Source organism: Podarcis vaucheri, assembly GCF_965113315.1.
Source record: "Podarcis vaucheri genome assembly, chromosome: 6".
In the NCBI taxonomy this organism is placed as follows: Eukaryota; Metazoa; Chordata; class Lepidosauria; order Squamata; family Lacertidae; genus Podarcis; species Podarcis vaucheri.
Window position 1 is genome coordinate 22,993,607 of NC_138764.1, and position 27,542 is coordinate 23,021,148.

General features: G+C 42.0%; 1 protein-coding gene across 8 annotated transcripts in view; it reads right to left on the reverse strand.

Moving 5' to 3' along the window:
* KCNT2 (potassium sodium-activated channel subfamily T member 2) overlaps nucleotides 1–27,542 on the reverse strand; it is a 244,870-nt gene that overhangs the window by 82,274 nt on the left and 135,054 nt on the right. For all 8 annotated transcript variants that reach the window (XM_082225441.1, XM_082225439.1, XM_082225436.1 and 5 more), the window contains 4 exons: nucleotides 8,282–8,462; nucleotides 6,045–6,209; nucleotides 5,227–5,363; nucleotides 245–308 (listed from right to left, as the gene is read on the reverse strand). In XM_082225441.1, coding sequence (XP_082081567.1) covers nucleotides 245–308; nucleotides 5,227–5,363; nucleotides 6,045–6,209; nucleotides 8,282–8,462 — 547 coding nt within the window. The remainder of the gene's footprint in view (nucleotides 1–244; nucleotides 309–5,226; nucleotides 5,364–6,044; nucleotides 6,210–8,281; nucleotides 8,463–27,542) is intronic.

Consider the following 27,542-nt stretch of genomic DNA (forward strand, 5'->3'; position numbering starts at 1 on the left):
GCATGTAAAGTTGGTTTGATAAGACCATGATGCGCTTCCTTGCAGCACCTGCAAGCGCCATTAAATCAAGTGGAGACTTGTTCACCCTAATATATATATTTTAACTGTGGTTTTTAATCCAGCTGCTGCAACTGGTCACACTTTAACTGCTCTTCCTGATTTCTGCCCATGTATTCGTAACAAATAATGAAGTCGCAGAAGAAGCAAATGCGTACTAAGGAAAAAAGAAAGAAGAAAAACTTACGGCTGCAGTTCGGTCCACTTCGCAGCGGCTACTTAAAATGAAACAGGCCTCAGCATCATCCATCCTAAAAATCATACGAAAACATTAGCAAAACATTCTCATGGGCCTATTGATTTCAATGGAGACATCATCAGAAGTGTGGAGAAGTACAGTGGTGCCCCGCAAAACGAATGCCTCGCAAGACGGAAAACTCGCTAGACGAAAGAGTTTTCCATTTTGGAGGTGCTTCGCAAAACGAATCTCCTATGGGCTTGCTTCGCAAGACGACAATGTCTTGTGAGTTCCTGCTGGTTTTTTTTCCCCTTCCCCCCTTTTTCTAAGCCGCTAAACCGCTTATCAGCTGATCCGATCAGCAGATAAGCCGCTAAAAGCCGCTAAAAGCCGCTAAAAGCCGCTAAAAGCCGCTAAAAGCCGCTAATAGCTGCTAATAGCGCTAATCCGCTAATCCTTCAATGGGCTTGCTTCACAAGACGAAAAAACCGCTAGACGAAGAGAATCACAGAACAGATCCTTTTCGTCTTGCGAGGCACCACTGTACTTTAACAATCTGTGGGCACATGTGTTTTGTGAAACATAGGGAAATATTCAAAAATAGCATTAAATCTGCTATTATTAAACAGCATTAAATCTTTAAGGAAATGGCGCGGGAGCAAAATTCTTCTCTGGTATTCAGATTTCCAAACAGATTTAAACCAGTAAAAAACTAACCGGGTGCTACAATTCCAGAACAGTTACAGCATCACATTGTTCAATTGTATTTGTCCCTAATTAAATTACTGGATGTTTTATTTCCCGCCTGTTTCCTAATGACCCAGCATGGAATTTGTAAAGCCAATGTATCTTTCTGGATAGAACTTGCCAAGGATTTGTATGAATACACCGTGAAACAGTCAGGTAAGCAAATCAAACTTGAAAGGGACTTTGGCTAAAATAAGATTAGCGGTTCTGCTGCAACGTTAGTAGAAGGAACAGAAATGGCATGTTTTTGTAAGTGTAACAGCAAAGCTTGACTTGTGGCAAACACAAGTGGCAAAAGCTAATATCAATGGCTTAGGGCAAATTCAAATGTTTCTCATTGATTTAAAGCATTTATTTCCTGCCTTTACTTAAAAGGAAAAAAGAAAGCTCACGCTGGCTAACAAAAGCAAGTTAAAAATAAATAAAACCTAAATGACTAAAGGCAGTGAGAAAAGGAAAAAGTTACAAATACCTTTATTGGCATTACGAATTAAAACATTTCATTACACTAGGATAAATTTAAAAGGGATAGGAGTGAGGCTGTTGAGGATCACAAGGCGCTTGATTGTTCTGCCTGTCTGTTCCCTAGAGGGATGATTCATTAAGAACCCTTTCGGGTAAGATGGAGGTTAAAAAGGAAGCCACTGGGGCAGTAACGTCCTTGTCCCTATCCGCTAGGAGGAACCTCATTTGGCTTTCTCTCAGAGCCATGGGTCGCAGGTCATTGGTCAGCATCTGTTTGCGGAGTCTGCTGTGCAAAGGGCAGTCCAAAAGAATATGGTCCAGTGAATCTGGTACTCCTTGATTACAGGCACACAGGCAGGCTTGATAAGGAATTTGCAAGTATCCACCTGTGGTCACTGTGGAGGGGAAAGCATTTACTCTTGCCAGCATAAAAGCTCTTCGCTGGGAAGGAAGTACAGTGGTGCCCCGCAAGACGAATGCCTCGCAAGACGGAAAACTCGCTAGATGAAAGAGTTTTCCGTTTTGGAGGTGCTTCGCAAAACGACTCTCCTATGGGCTTGCTTCGCAAGACGACAATGTCTTGCGAGTTCCTGCTGGTTTTTTCCCTCCCCCCCTTTTCTAAGCCGCTAAGCCGCTTATCAGCTGATCCGATCAGCAGATAAGCCGCTAAAAGCAGCTAAAAGCCGCTAATAGCGCTAATAGCGCTAAGCCGCTTATCAGCTGATCTGATCAGCAGATAAGCCGCTAATAGCGCTAAACTGCTTATCAGCTGATCCGATCAGCACATAAGCCGCTAATAGCGCTAATAGTGCTAAGCCGCTTATCAGCTGATCCGGTCAGCAGATAAGCCGCTAAAAGCCTCTAATAGCGCTAATCCACTAATCCTTCAATGGGCTTGCTTCGCAAGACGAAAAAAACTGCTAGACGAAGAGAATCACAGAACGGATTCTTTTCGTCTTGCGAGGCACCACTGTAGTAGGTCTTTTAGGGAATTGGCACCAAATCTGTAGGATGTAGTTATGTCTAGGGCCTCTGGAGGACAATGGTCTCGGAGTGTGAGGAGACAAAGGCTGTTTTTCATGCTTGATTGTTTGGAGTATGTAGCTAGGAAAAGGTTTAAAAGGCAGATTTGTCCAGCAACACACAGAGACCAGCAAGTGAGAACACAAACTGTGCAGGATCTTAAATCTATTCATATTCCAAAAGGCATCCTAGGAAGGAAGCTGTTGGCGATTTTGCTCAGGGAGCTGAGCTTAGAGTCCAAAACCCACCCATCCCATCAGTTGTGGAAGCAATCTTATTTTTACACCCCTTCCCAAATCTTCCTGGTCCTCTCCATCAGCATCACACACCCTGTCCTCTGTTAGTTTCCCCACCCCACCCCCGTTAAACACTTGAAAACAAGAGAGCCAAAATTACTTCCAGGAAAGAATGGAACAAATGGCTTTGAAAAGAATTCCCATGCAGCTGCTTTTAACAAAAGATGAACTACACAGCCACTAATTTTCGCAAGCCTGACATGCAACATTTTTCAATAGAGAGACTACCGAATAGTATGCAAATTGGGATAATGAGCAACAGAATAGATTCAGGGTGGGTTTTTTGTGTGTTGCTAGCAGCCAAAACATACCTAACACTTCATTTACTAGAAGGGTTACTGGCTTCTTATCTTTTACTATATCCTCATTATATAGAGAGACAGACTTACTGCTGCTTAGCAACTTCCTGGTTTATTGGGCTACATTTCTTATAATATGGCCTATTAAGCTCCCACAATGCTGCCTCTCATACAAAGCATTAAAAATGCTCTTGTGAAGGTACATTCGATTACATGTTTTGCAGGGAGAAAAGTACATCCTTGTCGTTGCTTGGCTTTGGGGTTATTATAGGATAAAATTCCTGTGATTATGTTTAAGGGACAGGTCTTTTGGTACGAGTTCACCGTGTAGCACAAAGAACATGACAAAAATGGTGAATCTTGGACTGCATTTTTAAAGCACCATTTCTCTCCCAAAATATATAGAAACTATTTCTTTCTACTTTTTTTCTTTCAAACTGATTTGGGGTAATTAATATCCCCACCCCAAAAAATAGTTTCTAGGCATGCATCCATAGTAGATTCCCAGGGAAATGGAAGTGTATCCTGTAATTACTAACTATTCCCCCCCCCCCAAAAAAAGGAGACAATTTCAGGCTCATGGAGCTCACCTACTCCTCTTAATAATGTGATCTTGTACATGTCTGCTCAAGAGTAAGCACCACTGTTTTCAATGGTATTCCTAGGTAAGAACATATAACAGGAATGGGAACCTGTGGCCTTTTGGACTCCAACTCCCATGAGCCCCAGCAAACATGAGGCTCTCTCCCTGCAAGAAATGCTTGCTGAAAAGTAAATCCTAGTGTGTTCAATTGATTTTACTCCCATGCAAATGCCCACAGAATTTTATGCTATGAGGCAGCATACAAATGCCATTGATAATGCCATGGCTGCAATCCTATACCCAATTGCCTGGGAGCAAGTCAAATTTAACTCAATGTACATCTGACCTGGATGGGATTGCATTATGTAGATCAACCCAACCCATAATCACTTGTTAGCAGTGTTTGAAACTCCCATTATTCTAGGCACATTTTGCGACAGGACCATATAACACTGGTCCTGAGAGATCTGCATTGGCTCCCAGTACGTTTCTGAGCACAATTCAAAGTGTTGGTGCTGACCTTTAAAGCCCTAAACAGCCTCGGCCCAGTATACCTGAAGGAGTGTCTCCACCCTCAACATTCAGCCCAGACACGGAGATTGAGTACTGAGGGCCTCTTGGCAGTTCCATTATTGCGAGAAGTGAGGTTATAGGGAACCGGGCAGAGGGCCTTCTCGGTAGTGGCACCTGCGCTGTGGAACACCCTCCCAGCAGATGTCAAGGCAATAAGCAACTATCTTACTTTTAGAAGACATCTGAAGGCGGCCCTGTTTAGGGAAGTTTTTAATGTTTGATGCTGTATTGTGTTTTTAATATTCAGTTGGAAGCTTCCGAAAAAAGTTCGCAAACCTGAACACTTACTTCTGAGTTTGCAGTACTTGGATTCCAAGTTGTTTGAGTACCAAAGCATTTGAGAACCAAGGTAGCACTGTACTTGTTATTGTCATTCTGTTCTCAAGGAAAACTAACCCCATCCACCTTCAATGTATTAGCAGCACTGTGGGGTGTCAGTCTTCTTTGAACCCCCATCACCAAAGATGATATCACACTCAAAGTATTTTAGTGTGAATGTGATAAATATGTCTATTATACAGGCACTATGTGTTAGGGAGTCACGATGGCTGGCAGCTCGCTATGCAGTGTTAAACTCAGGTTTGCCTGTGCATAGTACATAAAGGTATCCCTAAGGGTGTACTTTCCCCTAAGGCAATTCCACTAATTCAGATGAAACCAAATTAAGAAATTATATATAAAACACATTCACACATTCTCTGCTTTGGCCCAAAGACCCATGGAAACAGTTTTGAAAGCAAAACACAACAGGAATAAAGTAAGAAGAAAGTCCAGATAAATTTTGGACCAGTAAAATTCAAAACTGATGTGCTAATCCTTAGAATTTCAAACATTGTTTTTTGACACTGTTAGGAGAAATGACTATCCCCAATGATATAAGATTTCAAGCAACTCCTGCTTTCCATTTTGCCTCTAGCAGTTATTAATGAAGATAAAAATAATGTAACAAACAGTAAAGGAAAGGGGGGAAAGAAAGAAAGAATAGTACTGATATTTTTGACCTACTTAGCTCTTAGCAGATCCTGATCCTTCAGTGCAGAACCTTGAAGATAGATAACTCTTTGGGACCACATTGGAATCTGGAGCACTCTTCGAACCTGAGCATCCATCTCAGTGGGGCATAATATGACCACATAGTAGTCCTGCAAAAACACATATGAGAAGGAACAGAGGAAGAGCAAAAGAGAATGCTATATGGATATAATTTTTGCCAGTAGAACACTGTTTTGTTTTTTAAAACTTTTAGTAGCTAAAAATCTGGTGGTGTGAAAGGAACATTTATGACAGGTAACTTATTTTAACTTTCAGGTTCTCTAAAAAAAGGAAACGAAAGGAAATGGTCCCATGCTATTTAGTTCCGCGGTGATTTCACTGATGCCAAAGCTGCCCAGCAAGATATTGAAGTAGAAAGCTATGCGCCACGCTGTGATGAATTCAAATCACTTCCCAAAGCAAAGTGTTTGGGGGTTTTTTAAGCACTGAATGCCATGGAAAACAATCTGTGGTTCTGCAGAAGAAAACATGAATTTTACATGTTCCCAAAGACATCTTACCATTCCAAAATAAAAATAGAAATAGCAATGGGCACTGAACAAGCTCCAGAAACCCCAAACAAAAGGAAAAATTGGGTGCTCTATCGGTTTTGAACATCTGGAATAACATAGTTTTTTGTTCATGCTGCTTGACTTTTGATTTACCTAAAGCTGCTGGTCTAGTGAAGCTGGCCAAGATGAACATTTCAAGTCATGCCTGAACTAAACGTTTTAGAAGATAGTCTGCAGGAGATTTCTGCCTCAACTGATATTCTGATCTGCTTGGATTACCTGTAGCCTAGGATGGGCATAGAATTCGTTTAGGAAATCCATGAGGAGGTCAATCTTAAGAGAACTGACACACAACACCACGTGTTTTTCTGTCTGAGCTCTGTGTCGACTATAATTTCCACCTGATTTTTGTCTTTCCATCCACAAATAAGCGAGCTGTTCAAACTGCAAAATAAAAAATAAAAAATGGAAAGGTAAGCGTGATTTATGTATATTTCAGTGCAAATGTCAAATATGTAGATCCCCTGGAGCCAACAGAGCAGACACAGAGAGACCTTATGGTCCAGTTGCCTAGAAACTTTTATTTGTGGTGTTTTAATCTGATGATTTATGGCTCATTCACATATGCGATTCACACATTGATTCAGCACTCAGTGAATGATAGTCATGCATGGAAGAACTGTCAGCAAGAGTTATAATATATATGTTATGAGAAAGCAAAAAGCAAATCCAAATTCACAGGTTTATAGGCTCCCTTCACAGTAAAGCTTCTTAGTTATGCAAACGTAGGACTTCAGGCAGAGGATTGGGCTATAGCCTAATCTACTTGCATTTGGAAAGCTAGAATTTTTGATACGGTTTTCCAACTGCATTCTGAAGAAGTACAATCCTTTAACTGAAAGGTATGTTTCCAAATGTGAAAAGTGGCTTTGATAGGAGAGGCAAGATTGTGGGGTGAAATGTCCTGAGCCACAGAGCACAGTGTGCATGCTTGCCAAAGGCTAAATCGTAAAGAACTGCAAATGATGCCAGGAGTTTATTATACTGTTATGGGTTTCTAATACAGTCGTTCCTTGGAAGTCAAATGGAATCCATTCCAGAAGTCCGTTCGACTTTCAAAATGTTCGGAAACCAAAGTGCAGCTTCTGATTGGCTGCTGGAAGCTCCTGCAGCCAATCAGAAGCCACAGAAGCTCCATCGGATGTTTGGGTTCCAAAGAACATTCGCAAACTGGAACACACACTTCCAGGTTTGCAGCGTTCGGGAGCCAAAACATCCAAGACGTTTGGGATCCAAGGTGGAACTATACTAAACAAATCCTCATCATTAAGCAAATATCATTGACAAGAACCACCATCAAAATGCCCAGGGTTTCTAATTTGCAATGACTTCATGTGCTTGTGCCTTGTGTGCAGAAACACACAACTCCTTATTGGATCAAAGGTTACAGCTGCAGTATCATACCACTTTAAACAGTCATGGCTTCCCTCAAAGAATCCCTCCAAGAATTTTATTGCTTTTATTACTGTAAGCTGATTTGAGAAGCTTTTGCAGAATAGAAGAGCCAACGAATATCCTAAATAAATACAAGTAATTAATTGGTTGACTGTGGTTGACAGGTTCCAATTCCCCCTGTCTCGTATGGAGTGGGGAATATTATACCTGCATTTTATGTTAAAGATGAAATAAACATTGAAAATTAAATTCCTAGTGAAGTTTTTTTAAAAAGTAATTGTTTCCAATCTGTATCAATTTTCTGAACTCAGTGCATCATTCTGTGTGGATGCAATGAGTTTATGTTTTAATCACATTCCACATTTTTATTGCACTGTCGAATGACTCGCGATGCCTTCGGCTAAGCAATAAAGATCTGGATTGAAATTAAAACCAGCCAGAGATGCGCTTGGAAAATAAATAAATAAACAAATAAAAGGGAAGTGAGTGTGTGAGAGGGGTGGGGTTTCAGGTTAGGAGTGAGGAGAAGCAAGGAATCAGCAACACCCACACACATTCTGCTTCTGAAACAGGTATTTTTGGTTCCTCGTCCAGTCTCTCTTAAACTAAACAAGAAATACAGAATACAAGTTAAATACATTTTAATTCATTAAATACCTCTCAGTAACAACAACCAAAAGTAAGGTATAGGATCTAGGGATTTAAACTAGCCAAGGTACACTCAGAGTGACCAAGTGAAATCAGTGGGCATGATACTAGTTTAACTCTATTGATTTCAAGGGGACTGCACGGAATATGATTTAGTTGCATACATCCATACATGCTTCAAAGACAAAAGCTCACTCATCCCACGCAGATGTGAAAAATGTATTCAATGCTTGTTTCAATGTCAACAGAAACCTTCTCCAGTAAAGAGGAAACACCGGAAACTGATGCTTTGTACATAAATGGAAGAATACGTATATGGCTATTTTGAAAAGATGGTGTAAAATGGACATTTCACTTTTAACAATGCATCCCTATTTACCCCGCCCCTTTTTTATAATGAGGGGAAAAATTACCTGTATTGGCAACACCACAAGGGCAACACAGATCATAATGACAACGAGCAGTTTTGAAGGCCAGATCTTGGGAGTAACATCCCCAAAGCCCACAGTGGAAAATGTCACTATGCAGAAATAAAGGGAGTCAAAGAGTGTCAGCTTGTTTCCTGCTCGTTCCAGATGTTGAATTCCACAAATACTATGTAAAGAAAAGAATGAATAAAAACAAAAACAACACCTGTAACTAGGGGTAGATACATACTAGGACAGTTATGCTTGGAAGGGGATCAAATCTTTGGCACACATCAAAATACACTTGTTGTCAACATAGTAATATTTCACAATTCACAAACATGGCAGAAAATGTTGGTTCCTTCTTTCCTTTTCTTCCCCACCTGGCCATTAGAAGAACTTGTAGCCAGGAACTGCTCCAGAATGTCAGCATTTAGCAGGAGGGATTCAGTTGTACATCAGAATTTTAGGTTTGGGGAATAAATGCACTCTGTTACCCTGGTGCAACGAGTCCACTTTTTAAAAAGGGCTTTCTGTGCTTTGGAAAGTGTTGTGGAAATGAACTCAGGGCCGCCTTTAGAATATGCACCGCCAGGGTGCACAGAGCCACCCAGCGCCCCCAAATTTAGTATAGCCCCCAAATTAACTTTTATTATGCCTTATGTCACTATCATCATTTGACAAATAACGCTCCAAATGCACGGCTCCAAAAGGAGCTTGTGTGTGTGCTTTGTTTAAAACCAGCTTTTCTAAAGAAGACAAGGAACACATTGGGAATCGGTGTAAAGACTCCACGCATGCGCTTACGGTCACAGGGAGGTGTCTGAAAGATGAGACGGGCGGGCATTCTGCACATGCGTAGGGGAGCCATGAAAGACTCGGGGTACACAGTCCTGCTGGCCAATGAGGCAAGGAAGAAGGGCTACCCCTATGCTATCCATATAATCAGTTATCAGTAATCAATATATTGATTACTGGCAGTCTCCCAGTTCCTTTTGGAAGAGATTCCAAACTGGGTCCTTATTGCCTGGCAATAAACCTCACCTTCTTATTCTCCATTGCTGAGTCTGCCTGATCCTTATTTTGCACCTAGCGAGTACCCACTTACTTCCGCGTGCTTCAGTGGGAGCAACCTTATTTCTAGAGGAGCTGGGAGGGCCCTTGCGAGTGCACATACACGAGTTCTTCTTGGGAAGGTTCCGGAGCCTGTGGGCGCTTCCGTCGCTAGATAGGCGCGTTCTCTTTCTGTCTGTCTCTCCCTCTTTCCTGTCACTCCCCCTCCTCCCGGCTTTGGTGAGTGAGGCTTTCCAGAGAACTCTCCCTGCAGCAGCATTAGCAGGCAGGTGGCGCAAGATCAGTCAGGTCAAAGGTGCCACTGACCCCACTGCCGCAAAGCAGCTCAATACAATATGCTTCAGCGACAGGAGGCTGGCGCCCCCCAGAATTCAGCGCCCAGGTGCCCTGCACCCCTTGCACCCCCAGGTAAAGACGGCCCTGAATGCACTAAAAATTGTGAGGTGACGGAAGAATTGTAAGCACCCTGCATGCAAATAGTGTGACGCGGCAGCTAAAAAAGCCAATGCAATTCTGGGCTGCATCAATAGGAGTATAGCATCTAGATCAAGGGAAGTAATAGTGCCACTGTATTCTGCTCTGGTCAGACCTCACCTGGAGTACTGTGTCCAGTTCTGGGCACCACAATTCAAGAAGGACACTGACAAACTGGAACGTGTCCAGAGGAGGGCAACCAAAATGGTCAAAGGCCTGGAAACGATGCCTTATGAGGAACGGCTAAGGGAGCTGGGCATGTTTAGCCTGGAGAAGAGGAGGTTAAGGGGTGATATGATAGCCATGTTCAAATATATAAAAGGATGTCACATAGAAGAGGGAGAAAGGTTGTTTTCTGCTGCTCCAGAGAAGCGGACACGGAGCAATGGATCCAAACTACAAGAAAGAAGATTCCACCTAAACATTAGGAAGAACTTCCTGACAGTAAGAGCTGTTCGACAGTGGAATTTGCTGTCAAGGAGTGTGGTGGAGTCTCCTACTTTGGAGGTCTTTAAGCAGAGGCTTGACAACCATATGTCAGGAGTGCTCTGATGGTGTTTCCTGCTTGGCAGGGGGTTGGACTCGATGGCCCTTGTGGCCTCTTCCAACTCTATGATTCTATGAAATACAAACACTTATTGTTGTATAGCAGCCCCACAAGCAAAGCAAAGCAAATACTCAATAAAGACGGGATATAATGTAACCTTCGTTAAGTTTTGTGCAAGCTAATCAGGATGAATGCTGAGGGGCTCTCAGAACTTGTACTCAAGTGTACCCCCACCCTGCAAATACTTTTCCTTCTTGTGCTACATCAGTTTAGATAGCAGACTGCCATTATTCTAGATAGGACCAAAGGAGCAGGGTAGGAAAAAAAGAAAACTTTAAATAAATAATGTACTCCATTTCATGCTATGTTCTGTGTGTTCTTTAAAAGTGACTTCTGGGTGTCTTTAAAACTCATGTATTTCAATATTAACACATTTTCCTTTTACCCCTTTACAGTGGTACCTCGGGTTACATACGCTTCAGGTTACATACACTTCAGGTTACAAACTTCGCTAACCCAGAAATAGTACTTCGGGTTAAGAACTTTGCTTCAGGATGAGAACAGAAATCGTGCTCCGGCGGTGCGGCAGCAGCAGGAGGCCCCATTAGCTAAAGTGGTGCTTCAGGTTAAGAACAGTTTCAGGTTAAGAACAGACCTCCAGAACGAAGTAAGTACTTAACCCGAGGTACCACTGTATCTCAAAAGCTGATAGACACATTGGAATTGGTAGGATCTACTAAGCAGCTGGAATAAAAGTTGTACAAGGGACTCGTAATTTTCTCCCCATTCCTGATATTTTTTGTTAGAGAAATTACATTTTCTGTTAGAGAACTTGCTGCATTACAGCCATGTTTAGGGATTTAAACCACCATATTTTGTTAATCAATGCTGTGAATTTGATTGTGCAGTGAAGAAATGCTGTTATTATCAGCTTATGACCCTTGTTCAGTTAGGTAGAATTGTGTGGCCCCAGAGGCAAGACCAGGTGAATAAAAATTACCAGGTGAATAAAAATTACCATGTGCTAAAGACTAGCTGCCAGGGCTTTTAAACATGGACACAGAATGGGCATGGATATGGATTTCGCAAGCAAATGCAATTAGCCAACTTGCCTCATTCCTAGTTTCTACATGCTATATTTATGCTTAGCAGAGAACATCAGGGGCTGCGTACACAACAATGGAAATCAGTTCTTCAAATGAACTTTATTTGAAATGCCTAACTTTGACACTGCAACTGTTAGTGAATTTCATATATTAAGATGAATCTGCAAAGGACTGATACATATGCATAATAACACATCACCCAACGGGTAATCACAATGACTTGTGGCTAAATGCACAAACTGTTTCTGTAAGAAAAGGGTTAAGAGGTGAAATGAAAGCTCTGCAGAGAATTGTTTTGTACAGGCAAGCCATTATGCTTGCTGTGCGATGCACATGCACTTGTAAGAAATCCTTACAAAGAAATGTAATTTTACCAGTAGATATAATACTGGTTTATTTTATTTTATTTTAAATAATATTTATTACTTTTAAAAGTTACAAAAAAGTAGAAGAAAGAGAGAAAAGACAAAAAAGAAAAAAGAAAAAAGAAAAAGAAAAACAATACAATATATAAACAATACAAACCCACCCTAAACCCATTAAACTAAACACATAAACAAAGCAAAACAAAAACAATTTAAAAACATCCCTCCTTTTCCATACTCTGTCCTTCATTCCCTTGTTTCCTCGACTTCCTCACACCTCCCTTTTTGTGTCCCACTTCTAGTACTTGTTTCAGCAAATCCTTTCCATCTTTCTCTATTTTCTGTCATATTATAAATAACATATTCTTTAACCTTATTTCCCATTAAAGGTAAATTACTTATATGCACCCAGCTTCTTATAGCATTTCTGCTAAATCCATAAAATATCATTCCACCATTTTTCTAACAGTCATTACTTTAACAATATTTCTAAATAAATGCTTTAAATTTTCCAGTAATCTTCCACTATCTCCTCTCCCTGGCTTCGGATTCTGCCAGTCCTTTCCGTCAGTTCCATATAGTCCATCAACCTGGTAATCTTATATCCGAGGCTCTTAAATCTCTTCCAAGTCCCTTCTGCAGGTTTTCTTCATATTCTTTGATGCTCAGGAGCCAATCTCGGGAAAACTCCAGCCTAGCAATACTTTTGTTCCTTCTAGACAGTTCAGCCAAATTTCCAAAGTTAAAAATAAAGTCCATAGAGTGTTTCAGAACGTATTTCAGGATTCCTCCAATTCTAGCGACCCCCAAAACTTCAGGCTCCTCCAAACCCAAGTCCATGTCCCAAAAGTCAGTCAATCCCTGGATAAAGGGTTCTTTCCAACTTTCCTTCTTCAATCCAAGCCAGGATCCTAACCTCAAAATTTGACTTTTGCTAGATTCAGTCATGAAAGACCTCAGTTTATAATCCTCAATTTGTTTCTGAGAAATTAAGGATCCCACTTGTACTACTTTTGGTTTCACATCATCAGCTTTGCGTGTTGAGTCACAGTAGCCCCCCAATAATTCACACTTCACACATCAATTTTTGTTTAAGGTTTTTGGCATAATTTTGGCCACAACTTTATTCAAATACAAAAATGTGAGTGGTTGCTTAGGCATTGGTTATGACTATCTGTCCTTGCCCTCAGGGACAGAGCTGGCCTTCCGAACACCAGCGGAAGCCAGCGTGGGAAACAAGTATTGGGTGAGAAATAAAGCTGGGCACCAGACCATTACTTCTCACCCTCATGTTCCTGTGGGGCTTGCACGGCCCAAGTCCGACTCCGGGGACAAGTACGAAAGAATGGCAAGCCCCTGGATTTCCTTTAACGGAATTCCCATTCGCATCATTTGGAGGGGTAGGCACTTACCCCTCCAAGCACCAATTTAACCAATGCCTAACCGCCAACCTTACAAGTTGTGACGATTTGCTACGCAGTAGGCATGGGACGCGGGTGGCGCTGTGGGCTAAAGCCTCAGCGCCTAGGGCTTGCCGATCGAAAGGTCGGCGGTTCGAATCCCCGCGGCGGGGTGCGCTCCCGCTGCTCGGTCCCAGCGCCTGCCAACCTAGCAGTTCGAAAGCACCCCCGGGGGCAAATAGATAAATAGGTACCGCTTACCAGCGGGAAGGTAAACGGCGTTCCGTGTGCGGCTCTGGCTCGCCAGAGCAGCGTTGTCACGCTGGCCACGTGACCCGGAAGTGTCTCCGGACAGCGCTGGCCCCCGGCCTCTAGATGTGAGATGGGCGCACAAACCCCAGAGTCTGTCAAGACTGGCCCGTTCGGGCAGGGGTACCTTTACCTTAGGCAAAAACCAAATGGCACCAGCCAATCAGCCAGATGGCAAAATTCCTACCAGGCCCCCGCACCAAGGCGAACGACCCCATGACAGGTATAGCAAGGTCAAGCAATCCTTCAATACCCCCCTTAAACAAGGGAGGGAGGGCGGGTGATCCAATGCAAAACGGCCAAGAGGCCGTGCCAAAGTCTGGCCCCTGTATATATAGACTCTGACCCCTCCTCCGAATTGGCAACAATCAAAACACCCCAGCAACCCAGTTTAACCATTTAAATGGTCGGGATTCAACTAAATTTGCCTAGTCACTGGAGGGTGGCCTGTTCCCAACCGCAACACGTGCTCTCTGCTAGGGAGAACACGCTTTCTCATTTTCCTCCACTATTTTCACATCATCAGCTTTCTCCTTTTCCTTTTCTCTTTGCTTCAATCTATTTACAAAAATGGGAGGCGGACTTCCTGTTTAGAGCCTTCCCGCTTCGGCACCAAATTAAAGTGTTTCAAGATCCAATTTTCAGTTCTACTCACGGGTAGTCGTTTAAAATCCAATTGTCCACAGGAAAAAGTCAGCGCTCTCCGGCAACAGCAATGCGGCTTCACTCCGTGAAAGCACCGCGCTGCTCACCCCACGTCGCTCCGGATCCCCAAAACAGGGTTTCCCCACGAGTAGGGGAGGTGCAAAGGGTGCCAGCCGAATCCCAAGTTCACAGGCTTCTCCCGCCTGTGATCTCTATGGGTCTCCGCCTTCACCGTGGCGGTCAGACCCTGCTTTTCTTTTTTTTTAAAAAAAAATTTTTTATTAGTTTTACAAAAGTTTTTATAACAAACAAACATAAAAGAAAAACAGACAAACAAACAAATATAATTTCAAAATGTCCTTTCATAGACTTCTTTCCTCGGACTTCCCCATACCTCCACTTTCTGCATCCTCATGTCCAAATTTTATAGCAACTTATAAATGTTCTTTCCCATCCTAATTCATCATAGTCCTTTCTTAATCTGATCTTATATTACTGCAACCCTTTCTCTCTGTAAAATCTCGACATTCTAAGCTTCATCAAGTTTATAATAGTTCTTAAGATAAATCTTAAATTTCTTCCAGTCTTCTTCCGCAGTCTCCTTTCCCTGGTCACGAATTCTGCTCGTCATTTCCGCCAATGTCATATAGTCAATCACTTTCATCTGCCATTCTTCCAAGGTGGGTAAATCTTGTGTCTTCCAATACTTTGCGATCAGTATTCTTGCTGCTGTTGTTGCATACATGAAAAAAGTTCTATCCTTTTTTGGCACCAATTGGCCGACAATGCCCAAGAGAAAGGCCTCTGGTTTCTTAAGGAAGGTATATTTAAATACCTTTTTCATTTCATTATATATCATCTCCCAGAAAGCCTTAATCTTCGGGCATGTCCACCAAAGATGATAAAAAATACCTTCAGTTTCCTTACATTTCCAACATTTGTTATCAGGCAAATGATAAATTTTTGCTAGCTTAACTGGGGTCATGTACCACCTATAGACCATTTTCATAACATTTTCCTTTGAAGCACTACATGCCGTAAATTTAATACCAGTGTTCCACAACCTTTCCCAGTCAGCAGACATAATATTGTGACCAATATCCTGTGCCCACTTAATCATAACTGATTTAACTGTTTCGTCTTGTGTATTCCATTTCAACAGCAAGTTATACATTCTTGACAAGTTCTTAGTATTGGGTTCTAACAATTCTGTCTCAAGTTTTGATTTTTCCACCTGGAAGCCAATTTTCCTGTCTTGTTTGAAAACCTCCATTATTTGATAATAGTGGAGCCAATCTTGTACTTTGGGTTTTAGTTTTTCATGGCTCTTTAATTTCAGTTTCTCTCCATCCTGTTCTAAGATCTCACAATACTTTGGCCATCCGTCCTCCATATTAACTTTCTTGTGGGCCTTAGCCTCTAAGGGTGACAACCATCTAGGGGTTTTGTTTTCCAACAGATCTTTATATCTCATCCAAACATTGAACAACGCTTTCCTTACAATATGATTTTTAAAGGCACTATGCACTTTGATTTTGTCATACTATAGATATGCATGCCAGCCAAATGCATTATTGAAACCTTCTAAGTCCAAGATATCTGTATTCTCGAGGAGCATCCACTCTTTCAACCAGCAGAATGCTGCTGCTTCATAGTACAATTTTAAGTCCGGCAGGGCAAATCCCCCTCTTTCTTTTGCATCTGTTAATATTTTATATTTTATTCTGGGCTTTTTGCCCTGCCAGACAAATTTCGCAATATCTTTCTGCCACCTCTTGAAACAGTCCATCTTGTCAATAATCTGCAAAGTTTGAAATAAAAATAACATTCTAGGCAATACATTCATCTTAATCACTGCAATTCGGCCTAACATTGACAATCTCAAATTTAACCATATTTCTAGATCTTTTTTAATTTCTGACCAGCATTTTTCATAATTATCCTTATACAGATTCAAATTTTTAGATGTTAAATTAACCCCTAGATATTTCACCTTCTTAACCACCGTCAGACCTGTCTCTTCTTGAAACTTATTCTTTTCCATATCTGTTAGGTTTTTCCCTAAGACTTTAGTTTTTTGTTTATTCAATTTAAATCCGGCTACCTGCCCAAATTGTTGGATTATTTCCAACACTCTTTTTGTACTAGTGTTTGGCTCCTGCAAAGTCAATACAAGGTCATCTGCGAACGCTCTTAACTTATAGTGTTTAGTTCCGACCTGTACACCTTTAACTTGCTGGTCATCTCTAATCATGTTCAGCAACACCTCCAGGACCGAAATAAAAAGCAATGGGGAAATTGGGCACCCCTGTCGTGTTCCTTTTTCTATCTTAAGTTCCTCAGTTATTACATTGTTTACAATTAGCTTAGCTTTTTGTTCAGAATATATTGCACCCATACCATTCTCAAATCCTTGTCCTACCCCCATCCCATGAAGATTCTTTTTCATAAAACTCCACGAAATATTGTCAAAGGCTTTCTCCGCATCCACAAATATCAAAACTGCTTTAGTATTTATATTCACCTCTAACTTTTCCAAAATGTCTATTATGTTCCTAACATTGTCTGAGAGGTGTCTTTTTGGGAGAAAGCCTGCTTGGTCTCTGTGAATCTTCTCCATCAATACTCTTTTAAATCTTTTTGCTAAAATGTCTGCAAAAATTTTGTAATCCACATTCAATAACGAAATTGGGCGGTAGTTCTTCAGTTGAGTCTTTTCAGTCTCTGTCTTTGGTATGAGTGAGATATATGCTTCTTTCCACGATTCGGGTGCCTTTTTTCCCTCTAAGATCTCGTTACAAACTTCCTTCAACGGTTGTATTAGCCATTCCTTTAAAGATTTGTAATATCTGGAAGTCAGTCCATCTGGCCCTGGAGATTTGCCCAATTGCATATCCTGAATGGCACCCTCTATCTCTTGTTCTGTTATTCTCTGGTTTAGCTCCACCTTGCTATGATGAGAGATTTTTTGTAATCCATATTTATTAAGGAATTTATCTATGTCCTCTTCATTTTGTAATCCTTGGGAATAGAGTTTTTTAAAATAACTCACAAAGCAATTTCTTATCTCGTTGGGTTTAGATATATTTTTTCCATCCACTTCTAGACTTGTGACTGTATTTAATTTCTGTCTTTTCTTAAGTTGCCATGCCAGAAGTTTACCACATTTGTCTGCCGACTCAAATGTCTTTTGTTTCATTTGCTTTATTTTCCATTCTATCTCTTGGTTCATCAATTCCATATATTGTGTTTGATACAACTTAATCTCCCTCAAAATCTCCTGGGACTTTGGTTTTGATCTTAATTTTTTCTCTCCTTCTTTTATCTTTTCCAAAAATTTTTCCTTTTTCTCATTCTGTTTTCTCTTCTTTATTGAGTTTTGTTGAATCAAAAATCCTCGCATCACAGCTTTACTTGCGTCCCAGATCACTCTTTTTTCCACATCGCCCTTTAGATTGATTTCAAAATAGTCCTTTAGAGTTTTTTGGGCCTTCATGTGGATCTCTCTATCTCGAAATAGGGTGTCATTCATTCTCCATCTAAACTGACCAGTTGTTGTAGATTTCATTTCCATCTTCACGGCGTTATGGTCGGAACAGGTTTTTGGGCAGATTTCTACCTTCTTAATCTTCGGAGCCATTCCACTAGTAACCCAGATTTGGTCGATTCTGGTCCAGGTCATCTTTGCATGGGAGAAAAAGGTTCCCTCTCTTTCAAGAGGGTTCCTTGTTCTCCAAATGTCTATTAAGTCCATATTTTCAGTCATTTCGAAAAAAGTCTTCGGGAGTCTCCCTTCTTTAGTAAGAGTCAGTCTTTGTGTCTTGTCCATGTTTGTAGAAACTACACCATTCATATCTCCCATAATTATCATATTGTATTCCAAATAATCCGTCAAAGTTTCATGAAGTTTTTTGAAAAATTCTGCTTTACCTTCATTTGGCGCATAGATCCCAATTATCAAAAATTTTTCTCCTTGTACCTGAATCTCCACCGCTAAATATCTTCCTTGTTCATCTTTAAACATCATTTTTGGAGCCCACTTCTCTTTTACATAAATCACAACTCCTCTTTTTTTAACTTTGTCCGACGAAATAAATTCTTGTCCCAATTTTTTATTCATAAGCAGTCTCCTGTGTGCTCTGGTTATATGGGTTTCCTGTAAGCATATCAAGTCCAGTTGTTCTCTGTTCAAAATATGGAATATTTGTCGTCTCTTCAAAGGGCTGTTCATCCCATTACAATTCCAACTAAGGAGTTGCAGGGCCATCTTGTTATTTTTCTGGTATTCCTCCAACAGCTCCCAGTTGTTGTTCCTCCTCTGTTGGTGGTGGAAGGTTCTGTCCAAACGAAAGGTTCAGGATGTCAATTACACTCCTTTGCTCAGCAATTGGGTCTACAGTTCCTTTCTGTAGGTCTTCCTGATTTCTTTGCAGGAACCTGTCTTTATCCTGTATCGTCTTTATTTTCACCTTCTTCCCTCTATAGTCAAAAGACAGTCCCTGTGGAAATTCCCACCTGAAGAGAATGGTGTTCTTCTTCAACAGGTAGACCAAATCCTTATAAGAAGCTCTCAAGTCCAAAATATGTTTAGGAATATCTTTAAAGATCTGTATCGGAGAGTTCCCAATTTGTAAGGCCTTTTCAAAGTGCAGTCTTAGAATTTTGTCTCTTTCCTCCTTCGATCTCAAGGTAATCAGACAGTCTCTCGGCGCCTTTCTGTTCTGTCTTCTGCCCAGTCTAAATGCTGTTGTGATTTTAAATTCGTCTTCCTCTAGGTCTTCCCAGAAATCAGCAAACTCTTTCGTTAAAAAGTCCGTAAGATTGTCTCCTTCGTCCTCTGGAATTGATCGTAATTTCAAATTCCTTTCTTTTCTTTGTAGTTCCCACAATGCCAGAGTTGTGTCGTGGTCATAGACCTTCCTGGCAATCGGTTCTAATTTTTCCTGGGTCTCTCCAGCAATAGTTCTGGCTTCCTCCGCAATTTGTCGTGTGGCAGAATTTTCTTGCGTAAGCCTATTTATAGATTCTGTATTCAGGTCAAGTCTTGTTGTTAAATCTGTCAATTTCTGTGAATTCTCTGTCAATTTCTTGGTATTTTCTGCCGTCTGCTTTGTTAGATTCTCCAGAGACTGGTTTATCTTAAGAAGGGCTTGCGACACTGCATCCATGGAGACTGCTGTACCTTTTTCTTGTCCTGTTGTCACTGTAGGAGTTATGCCTGAGATCGAGCCTCTTTTCTTGTGTTGCTGTAGCTGTTGTTGATATTGCCTTGTCTTGGCTCTCGTGCTTATCTCATCTGCTGGGCCACTCATATCCCAAGGTCGTTTCCCACGAGAGCCTTCTCCTAAAGGGAAATTCCACTGTCCCGAAGCGTAGCAACTTTTAATTTACCCTCTAGAGGGAGCAAATCAAAATGTCCGCAAACAAAAGCAAGGAGTATTTGAAAAGCAAATTTATCGGGAGGCTTCTATATGTATATTGCAACACTTTCTCATTAAATAAAGTCCCAGCCTTCCCTGATATATTGTGTCCACAAAGTCCCAAAACTTTGTATCAAATAAGCAATGAGACTTCCACTTTGTTACTTTCACAAGAGTCTAAAGTCAGTTCAGTGTTCCTTTGTTCTAATAGCAGTTTGTGCCAGGTTGAAGGCTGCAGAGAGTTCCCTTTCCTTTAAGTTGGTCATGCAGCTTATAAAGTCACTTATTCCTCCCCTCTGCCCTGCAAGCTAGAGGGGATAGTCAAAGTCCAGATGTCGGATTCAAGCAGTTAAAAACAATATCCCATACGGATGCAGCTCAGTAACTTTCGTTGCTTTAATTGTCATGCAGTCGGGGGAAGGCAGACTTCCTTAATTTTCGCCTTTCCCGTTTTCAGCCTAATTTCAGATAGTTTTGGCACGAATAGAGGTTCAATCTTACTCACGGGTCTTTTTTGTCCAAATTGTTCAGGAAGGGAATCGGCGCTCTCCACTAATGGCGACGCGGCTTCACCCTGCGGGCTGGGTAGCGATTCTCAGCACCGCGCTCCCCGTTGTCGTTCCGGAGCCTTTAAAAAGGCTCTTTCTGCGGTAAAGGGGGGCGCTTCAGGTGCCCACCGAATCTCCTTGTTCACAGGCTCCGTTCCTGTGATTTTAGGGGTCCCCCGCTTGCCGTAGCGGGTCAGACCCGAACTCGCAGAGCCGTCCTCTCTCCGGAGCTCGGAGAGGGAGCAGCCATTAGCGCTGGCGCCGAACCGGAAGTCCCCAGACCCTGCTTTTCACGGAGCAAGTTCCTCCCAATCGGAGGAGCTCCGCGATTGCCGGAGGCGCCAACCCGGAAGTCCGATATAATACTGATTTATGGTGTTCTGCTCTCCATGGCATATGGATCAGCCCTATATGCTATACATATGACATAGGTTGTGCAGACAGACTATAATTCAGGTAGAGCATGCATGTTGCATGCAGAAGGACCAATGTTCAATGCCAAGCATCTTCTGTTAATGGTAAAAGTAAAGGTTAACATGGGTGGTGCAGTGGTCTAAACCACTGAGTTTCTTGGGCTTGCCAATCGAAAGGTCTGGGGTTTGAATCCCCATGACGGAGTGAGCTCCCATTGCTCCGTCCCAGCTTCTGCCAACCTAGCAGTTCAAAAGCATGTCTGTGCAAGTAGATAAATAGGTACCGCTGTGGCATGAAGGTAAACGATGTTTCCATGCACTCTGGTTTTCGTCATGGTGTTCTGTTGTGCCAGAAGAGGTTTAGTCATGCTGGCCACATGACCCGGAAAGCAGTCTGTGAACAAATGCCAGCTCCCTTGGCCTGAAAGCAAGATGAGCGCCGCAACTCCATAGTCACCTTTGACTGGACTTAACCGTCCAAGGGTCCTTTACCTTTTCTTTTTCTTTTTACCTTCTGTTAAAGCAGAGGGTCCCAAACTTATTTGGCCTACCACCCCTTTTTTTGAGAAAAATTACTCAATGCCCCCCAGAAATCAACCTTCTTTAAGCAAACAAATGAAGATGCAGTAACAAATTTGCATTCTTTTTTGTATCAATATGTCTACCTACATCCTAGGAAAAGGGACCCCTGACCATTAGGTCCAGTCGTGGCCGACTCTGGGGTTGCGGTGCTCATCTTGCTTTATTGGCCGAGGGAGCCGGCGTACAGCTTCCGGGTCATGTGGCCAACATGACTAAGCCGCTTCTGGTGAACCAGAGCAGTGCACGGAAATGCCATTTACCTTCCTGCCGGAGCGGTACCTATTTATCTACTTGCACTTTGATGTGCTTTCAAACTGCAGGAGCAGGGACCGAGCAATGGGAGCTCACCCCGTCACGGGGATTCCAACCACCAACCTTCTGATCAGCAAGTCCTAGGCTCTGTGGTTTAACTCACAGCGCCATCCGCGTCCCATAAAAGGATGTGTCAGAAGTGGGATTTCCATCCTATAACACAGTAAAGAAAGATGAAGTTGTAAATAGGCAGACAAGCTATGATCCACTTCCTGAGCCTCGGTGAAGCTGAAAATGGTTCACCCAAGCCCAGGAAAACCCCTGGCCTCCAACATGAGGCATGTTCACTGTCCCACAATAGCGCCCAACCTGGTGGTGTCATTACATAACAGGTGGAACGGTTTTTCAAAATTTCCTTCTCTTCTTTCCTTATGCTTCCACCGCCCGCCCCCTTATTTTTATTCAATGCTCCCCCCAAGTCTACTACTGCCTCTCTGGGTCCTTCCAGTGTCCCCCAGGGGGTGGTATCGCCCACTTTGGGAAGCACTGTGTTAAAGGATCAGGTAGCAACAGACACAGAAATACCACATCCAAATAATGGGACTGCCACATGCAGTCTTAATGGTACTATTTCAGCAGGAAACATTTTCCCGAGCAGGCAGGATTTGTTCAGTGAATGCTATTTGGATTGGAAATATGCAATGCACTACCAAGAGGCAGCTTATGTCTGATCAAGATTATGATGGCTCACTGACTTTGCCCACAGCATAAAATTAGGCGGTATTCAGATTCTAGTGTGTATATAGAAATTCATTCAAGCCTGCAGCATACTTCATATCCCCTCCCCTCCATCTTATCCCCAGGAAGTCAGTCAGCAATCCATTTATTGGAAGGGAATTCAAGCATGGCAAACTTGGATCTAATAGCTTGCCTTTATACCATATCCCAACATTTACATAAGCAATTCTGTAGACAAGGTTGGATACCTATGGCAGAAATACCTCTTTTGTTGTCGTTTCCCCAATGAAACTAATTTATGCTCATTTTAAAATTTTTCTTCCCCCCCCAAAAAAAATACCCAGTGTTCTGCCATATTCTCTTTTGGCATGCGCCCATTACACTCAGATTGACCTTGGGCAGAGTTAACAGGTCTTTTCATAAATTTCAGAAGACCATGACTGCCAGGTTCTCTCTGGACTATGAATATACCCAATTCAGACTCAATTGACCTTAGGCAAAGTTATCAGGACTTTTCATAAACGTCAACAGGCTATAGCTAAAGCAGATTTATTCTTTTGTATATCCCAAGATACACAGTCTCAGTATACAGTAGAATAAACTCTTTCTGTGCTGCAGTTTAAGGGGGAAAAGTTATGCTAAGCTACCATCAATGCTATTTTTCTAGAAAGAATGGTGTTGGAACTCACCACGAACACCTCCCTTGTTCTCTTAGAGGGGCAATAGTGCTCACCTGAGAGGTGCCAGAACTGAGTTGCAGTGAGTTCTGGCTCAAAAAAAGCCCTGGCTCAGAGGGAATGAGAGCATCCTAACCAATTTTGTGACAGTCAAGAGAGACTAACTGTGCAAGCTTAATCATTTATAATTATATGCAAGTCCTCTTGAATTCAGTGGAACTTACTCCTAGGTAAAAGGGGTTAGGATTGCAGATTTAGACGGGGTGGGGGTGGGGAACTGTGGGCATTTCTATAATCCTAGGTACAAACCAGTATCAGATTAGGCAGTGGTTGAAGAGGAAATAACTGTAGTGAAGTAAAAGGTCTGAAAAGAAAGAGAGAGAGGAAGTGAGAAACTAAGGGATGAAATGAAAATGTTGCTGATGGACTGGCTCATGTTACCTAATCGCCAAAGAAACCACCGAGGCAAACTCATACGACACGGGACAAGCACATGGGTCCCACCTGCTGAAAATCCTACTGTGAAAGGTAACAGATAAAGGACCCCTGGACAGTTAAGTCCAGTCAAAAGGAGCTGCGGTGCTCATCTTGCTTTCAGGGCGAGGGAGCCGGCGTTTGTCCACAGACAGCTTTCTGGGTCATGTGGCCAGGATGACTAAACCACTTCTGGTGCAGTGGGACACTGTGATGGAAACCAGAGCACACAGAAACGCCATTTACCTTCCCGTCACAGCGGTACCTATTCATCTACTTGCACTGGTGTGCTTTCGAACTGCTAGGTTGGCAGGAGCTGGGACAGAGCAACAGGCGCTCACTCCGTCATGGGGATTCGGACTGCCAACCTTCTGATCAGCAAGCCCAAGAGGCTCAGTGGTTTAGACCACAGCTCCACCCACATCGCCATGAAAGAAGGTGAAATTAAGGTGAAGAGATCTGTGCAAGTGGCCCTGCTGTGTCATTCCGAAATATAGACACTCATCTGAAGAGAATGGGATCTTGCAATGGACAACTGGTTCCTACATCAGTGGCATAATGTGAGAAGATCCCGTTTGCCTGTAGATTACTATTTAATTTGAGTTTTAGATAATGTCTAGAAATTATTCCAACAAACTTGACAGATCCTGAAACTGAGGCTCCAATGCTTTGGCCACTTCATGAGAAGAGAAGACTCCCTGGAAACTGCCTGATGTTGGGAAAGATTGAGGACACAAGGAGAAGGGGATGACAGAGGACGAGATGGTTGGACAGTGTTCTCGAAGCTTCCAGCATGAGTTTGACCAAACTGCGGGAGGCAGTGGAAGACAGGAGTGCCTGGCGTGCTCTGGTCCATGGGGTCATGAAGAGTCGGACACAACTAAATGACTAAACAACAACAATAACATACCGTACTTGGAGAGTTAAGTGCCTATCAGTTTGGAAGCAAATGCGGCAACCCCCAAAATAAGGTTGTGATTTCTATAAATTCAGTAAAGTTATGTTTTATAAATTTTAAAAGAAAAAGAAAAAAGGATTTGAGGTTCCAAGATTCTATGCCCTATGGAATTTGAGGGCACCGTGACAAGAAAGTTCTAGAGTACTGCATTTTATTTCAAGATCTTGAAAGGAACCTTCTTGAATGTTTAAGGCAGAATGGGGAAGTGTTTCTGTTTGTACCCAAATAACAGCCAACTCAAACATTGCCTCAGAAGTATGGCTGAAAACAAGGGTTTTTGTTGTTGTTTTTTATGTGGCCAGAGTTCCAAATGGCTCTGGTAACATTTCTGTCTTCTTCCTCTGGGAATCTTCCTGATCGTATCCAAGAGACAGCTCCCTAGCTGGCATTAGTAATGGTACTTTCATGTACAGCCACCAGCTGCCCATGTTCATAGGCAAGGATGAGCTGCTAGCAAATTCACACACACTTGTTGTCTCTTGTAGCTGAATTTCCCTTAAAGGTTTTGGGAACTGAAACAGCAGCAAGAAACATGTGCTCAGACAAAGCCTGGCAGCTTCCCCATGTAATGTGTTACACATGTAGCATGGCTCGCAGGCATGTGCAGAAATTTAAAAATTGGTTGTTCAAAATTATGGCTCAAGTTCCAACAAAATATAGCAGAATGAGAGATGGAACTACAGGGCTTCCCATAGGCTCTGCTGAGCAAATAGCAATTTTTGGTTTCTCCTCTCTTTGCCATTACAGTTGGTTGTTAAGAGAACACTGTAGCTGTAGAATTAGTGTTTGGGTTTGCTGTTTTCCTCCTCCCTTCCAAGCTCTTTTCCTCTTGCATTCAGTCTTTTAGACTGTGAGCCTGTGGGCATGTACCATCTTGTTACTGATATGTGTAAGCTGCTTTAACTAAATCACAGTACTGTAGATAAAAAGATTGAAATGATAACTCAAGTCTGTATACTGTTCTTTCATGTTTTTATTATTACTATTATTATTATTATTATTATTATTATTATTATTATTATTATTATTTTGCTGCTAGAAATATAGACGTCCTGGAAATAGAGAAGATTTAACTCAGTGTTATAGCAACTTTTGTCCCCTAAGGCAAGGGCAAATAATTCCAACAGAACTGCTGTTATCACCCAGAAGCAAGTAATACACAGAGATAGAGGAAGAAGTGAGCACCAGGAGAGGGAAGAATGATACCACTAATCTCTTAAAATAATTACATTCACAAACTACCTGAACTTTGGAGCATTGAGTCATTATTTACCAAAATCTTTATCTAGTTCCCGTAAAGAGGTACTTTCATTCTGTATTGACACCAAACCTCTTGCCAATCTTTTTCTTTTGCAAGTACATCTTTCCTAAGTGTAACATTTTAAAAACAGCTATTGGGGAGAAAAAAGAAATTGGAGTTCTTCCTCAATGACAGGAAATAAGACAAAGGGGAAGGGCGTTAAAACTAGAAGGCTTACTAAATCTTTGCAGTAAAGCATGAGACTCTAAATCTCAAAGGTCAAGGGTTCAAGTTCCACATTGGGCAAAATATTCCTGCATTGCAGGGCGTTGGACTTGATAACTTTCGTGGTCCCTTCCAACCCTACAATTCTATGAAATGTGCACCTCAGAGTGAGAAAAGGAATGCCACAGAGACAGGAAACAAGAACATAGCTGAATCAGAATGCACTGCCTGCTTCTAAAAGTTATTCAAAAAGGTCATTTGAGTAAAATATGCTTTCAGAAGAAATTGCCACGCCTGCAGATGCCATAATGAATGGTTCTGAACCAATTTCTAGTGATGCTTTAGGACGATTACTAGCCAAAAAGTCTAATAGACATGTGTCAACAACATATATTCTTGTTTCTATTGGCAGCAGCAGATGGTGAGAGAATTACCTGGTTCAGAAAATAAGTTTTGTGCAGCTGGTAATGATTGGAAGCAATACAAAACTAATATTGTTTCCCCTTGAAGTTCTTCCGAAGCTCAGAATGGAAAGCACATTTCTACACATGAGCACAGTGTGCTTTGCCTTCAAGCGTAAATAAGTAATTTAGTCAAAGTCCTGGACACCAGTTTCTGCTGAAATATAGCTAAGCAAATATGTTTGTGGTGGTAGGATACTCAAGACTCCAGGGACCATGAGGGAACAAACAACCTGTGCATTCCATGATCTGGACTAACAATATACCTTTCATCAGAAGCTCTACAAACTTACCGGTATCTCCTAACCTATGTTCTGTCTCATGTCTTGTTGTAAGCTATAGTTTAGCTTACAGTAAGATGTCTGTCTGTCTCTCTCGCTCTCTCTTACACACACACAGAGAGAGAGAGAGAGAGAGAGAGAGAGAGAGAGAGAGAGAGAGAGAGATTTTCCTCTTGCACTAAAGTAAAGGTAAAGGGACCCCTGACCATTAGGTCCAGTCGTGACCGACTCTGGGTTTGCGGCACTCAACTCTCTTTATTGGCCGAGGGAGCCGGCGTACAGCTTCCGGGTCATGTGGCCAGCATGACTAAGCTGCTTCTGGCGAACCAGAGCAGCGCACGGAAACACCTTCCTGCCAGAGCGGTACCTATTTATCTACTGCACTTTGACGTGCTTTCGAACTGCTAGGTTGGCAGGAGCTGGGACTGAACAACGGGAGCTCACCCTGTCGCGGGGATTGGAACCACTGACCTTCTGATTGGCAAGTCCTAGGCTCAGTGGTTTAACCCACAGCGCCACCCGTGTCTGGTTTTAATTGATACAGAGACTTCAGGAAGGTGGCATTTCTTTCTTTTTTTCTTACTGAGAACATTCCCAAATTGTGGTCTCTATTCATACATGAGTAACAGAATTCAAAGAGCTATGATTCTGTTCCAGAACTGGTTGTCTCTCCTAGTACAGTCAGTATACAATGGGATATGGGTTCAGTCCTTGTGATCAAATGTTCCCATTCATAGAAAGTTGAGATAGACTGGGGTGGCTGGATTGCTTATCATGTAAGCTATTGCATTTTGAAACCCCCCTTTTCTAAACAAGTATTAAAATTTGCAAGAGCTCTGTGGCATGACCCATGCGTACAAACATATTTCTGCAGCTCTAATTTGTCTCATTTCTACCTCTCTTCCACCAAAAAGAGAAAGGCATAAGGATTATGGGAAATGGGAAAAATCATGTGCACATCCCACATACAAAAACAACTGGATCATATTTGATCATCTTTGTGTGATGAAGACTGAACCATGACTGTAAATTGCAAGCCAACTCTTTCATTTCAGCACATGTGGGAAAGGGAGCACAT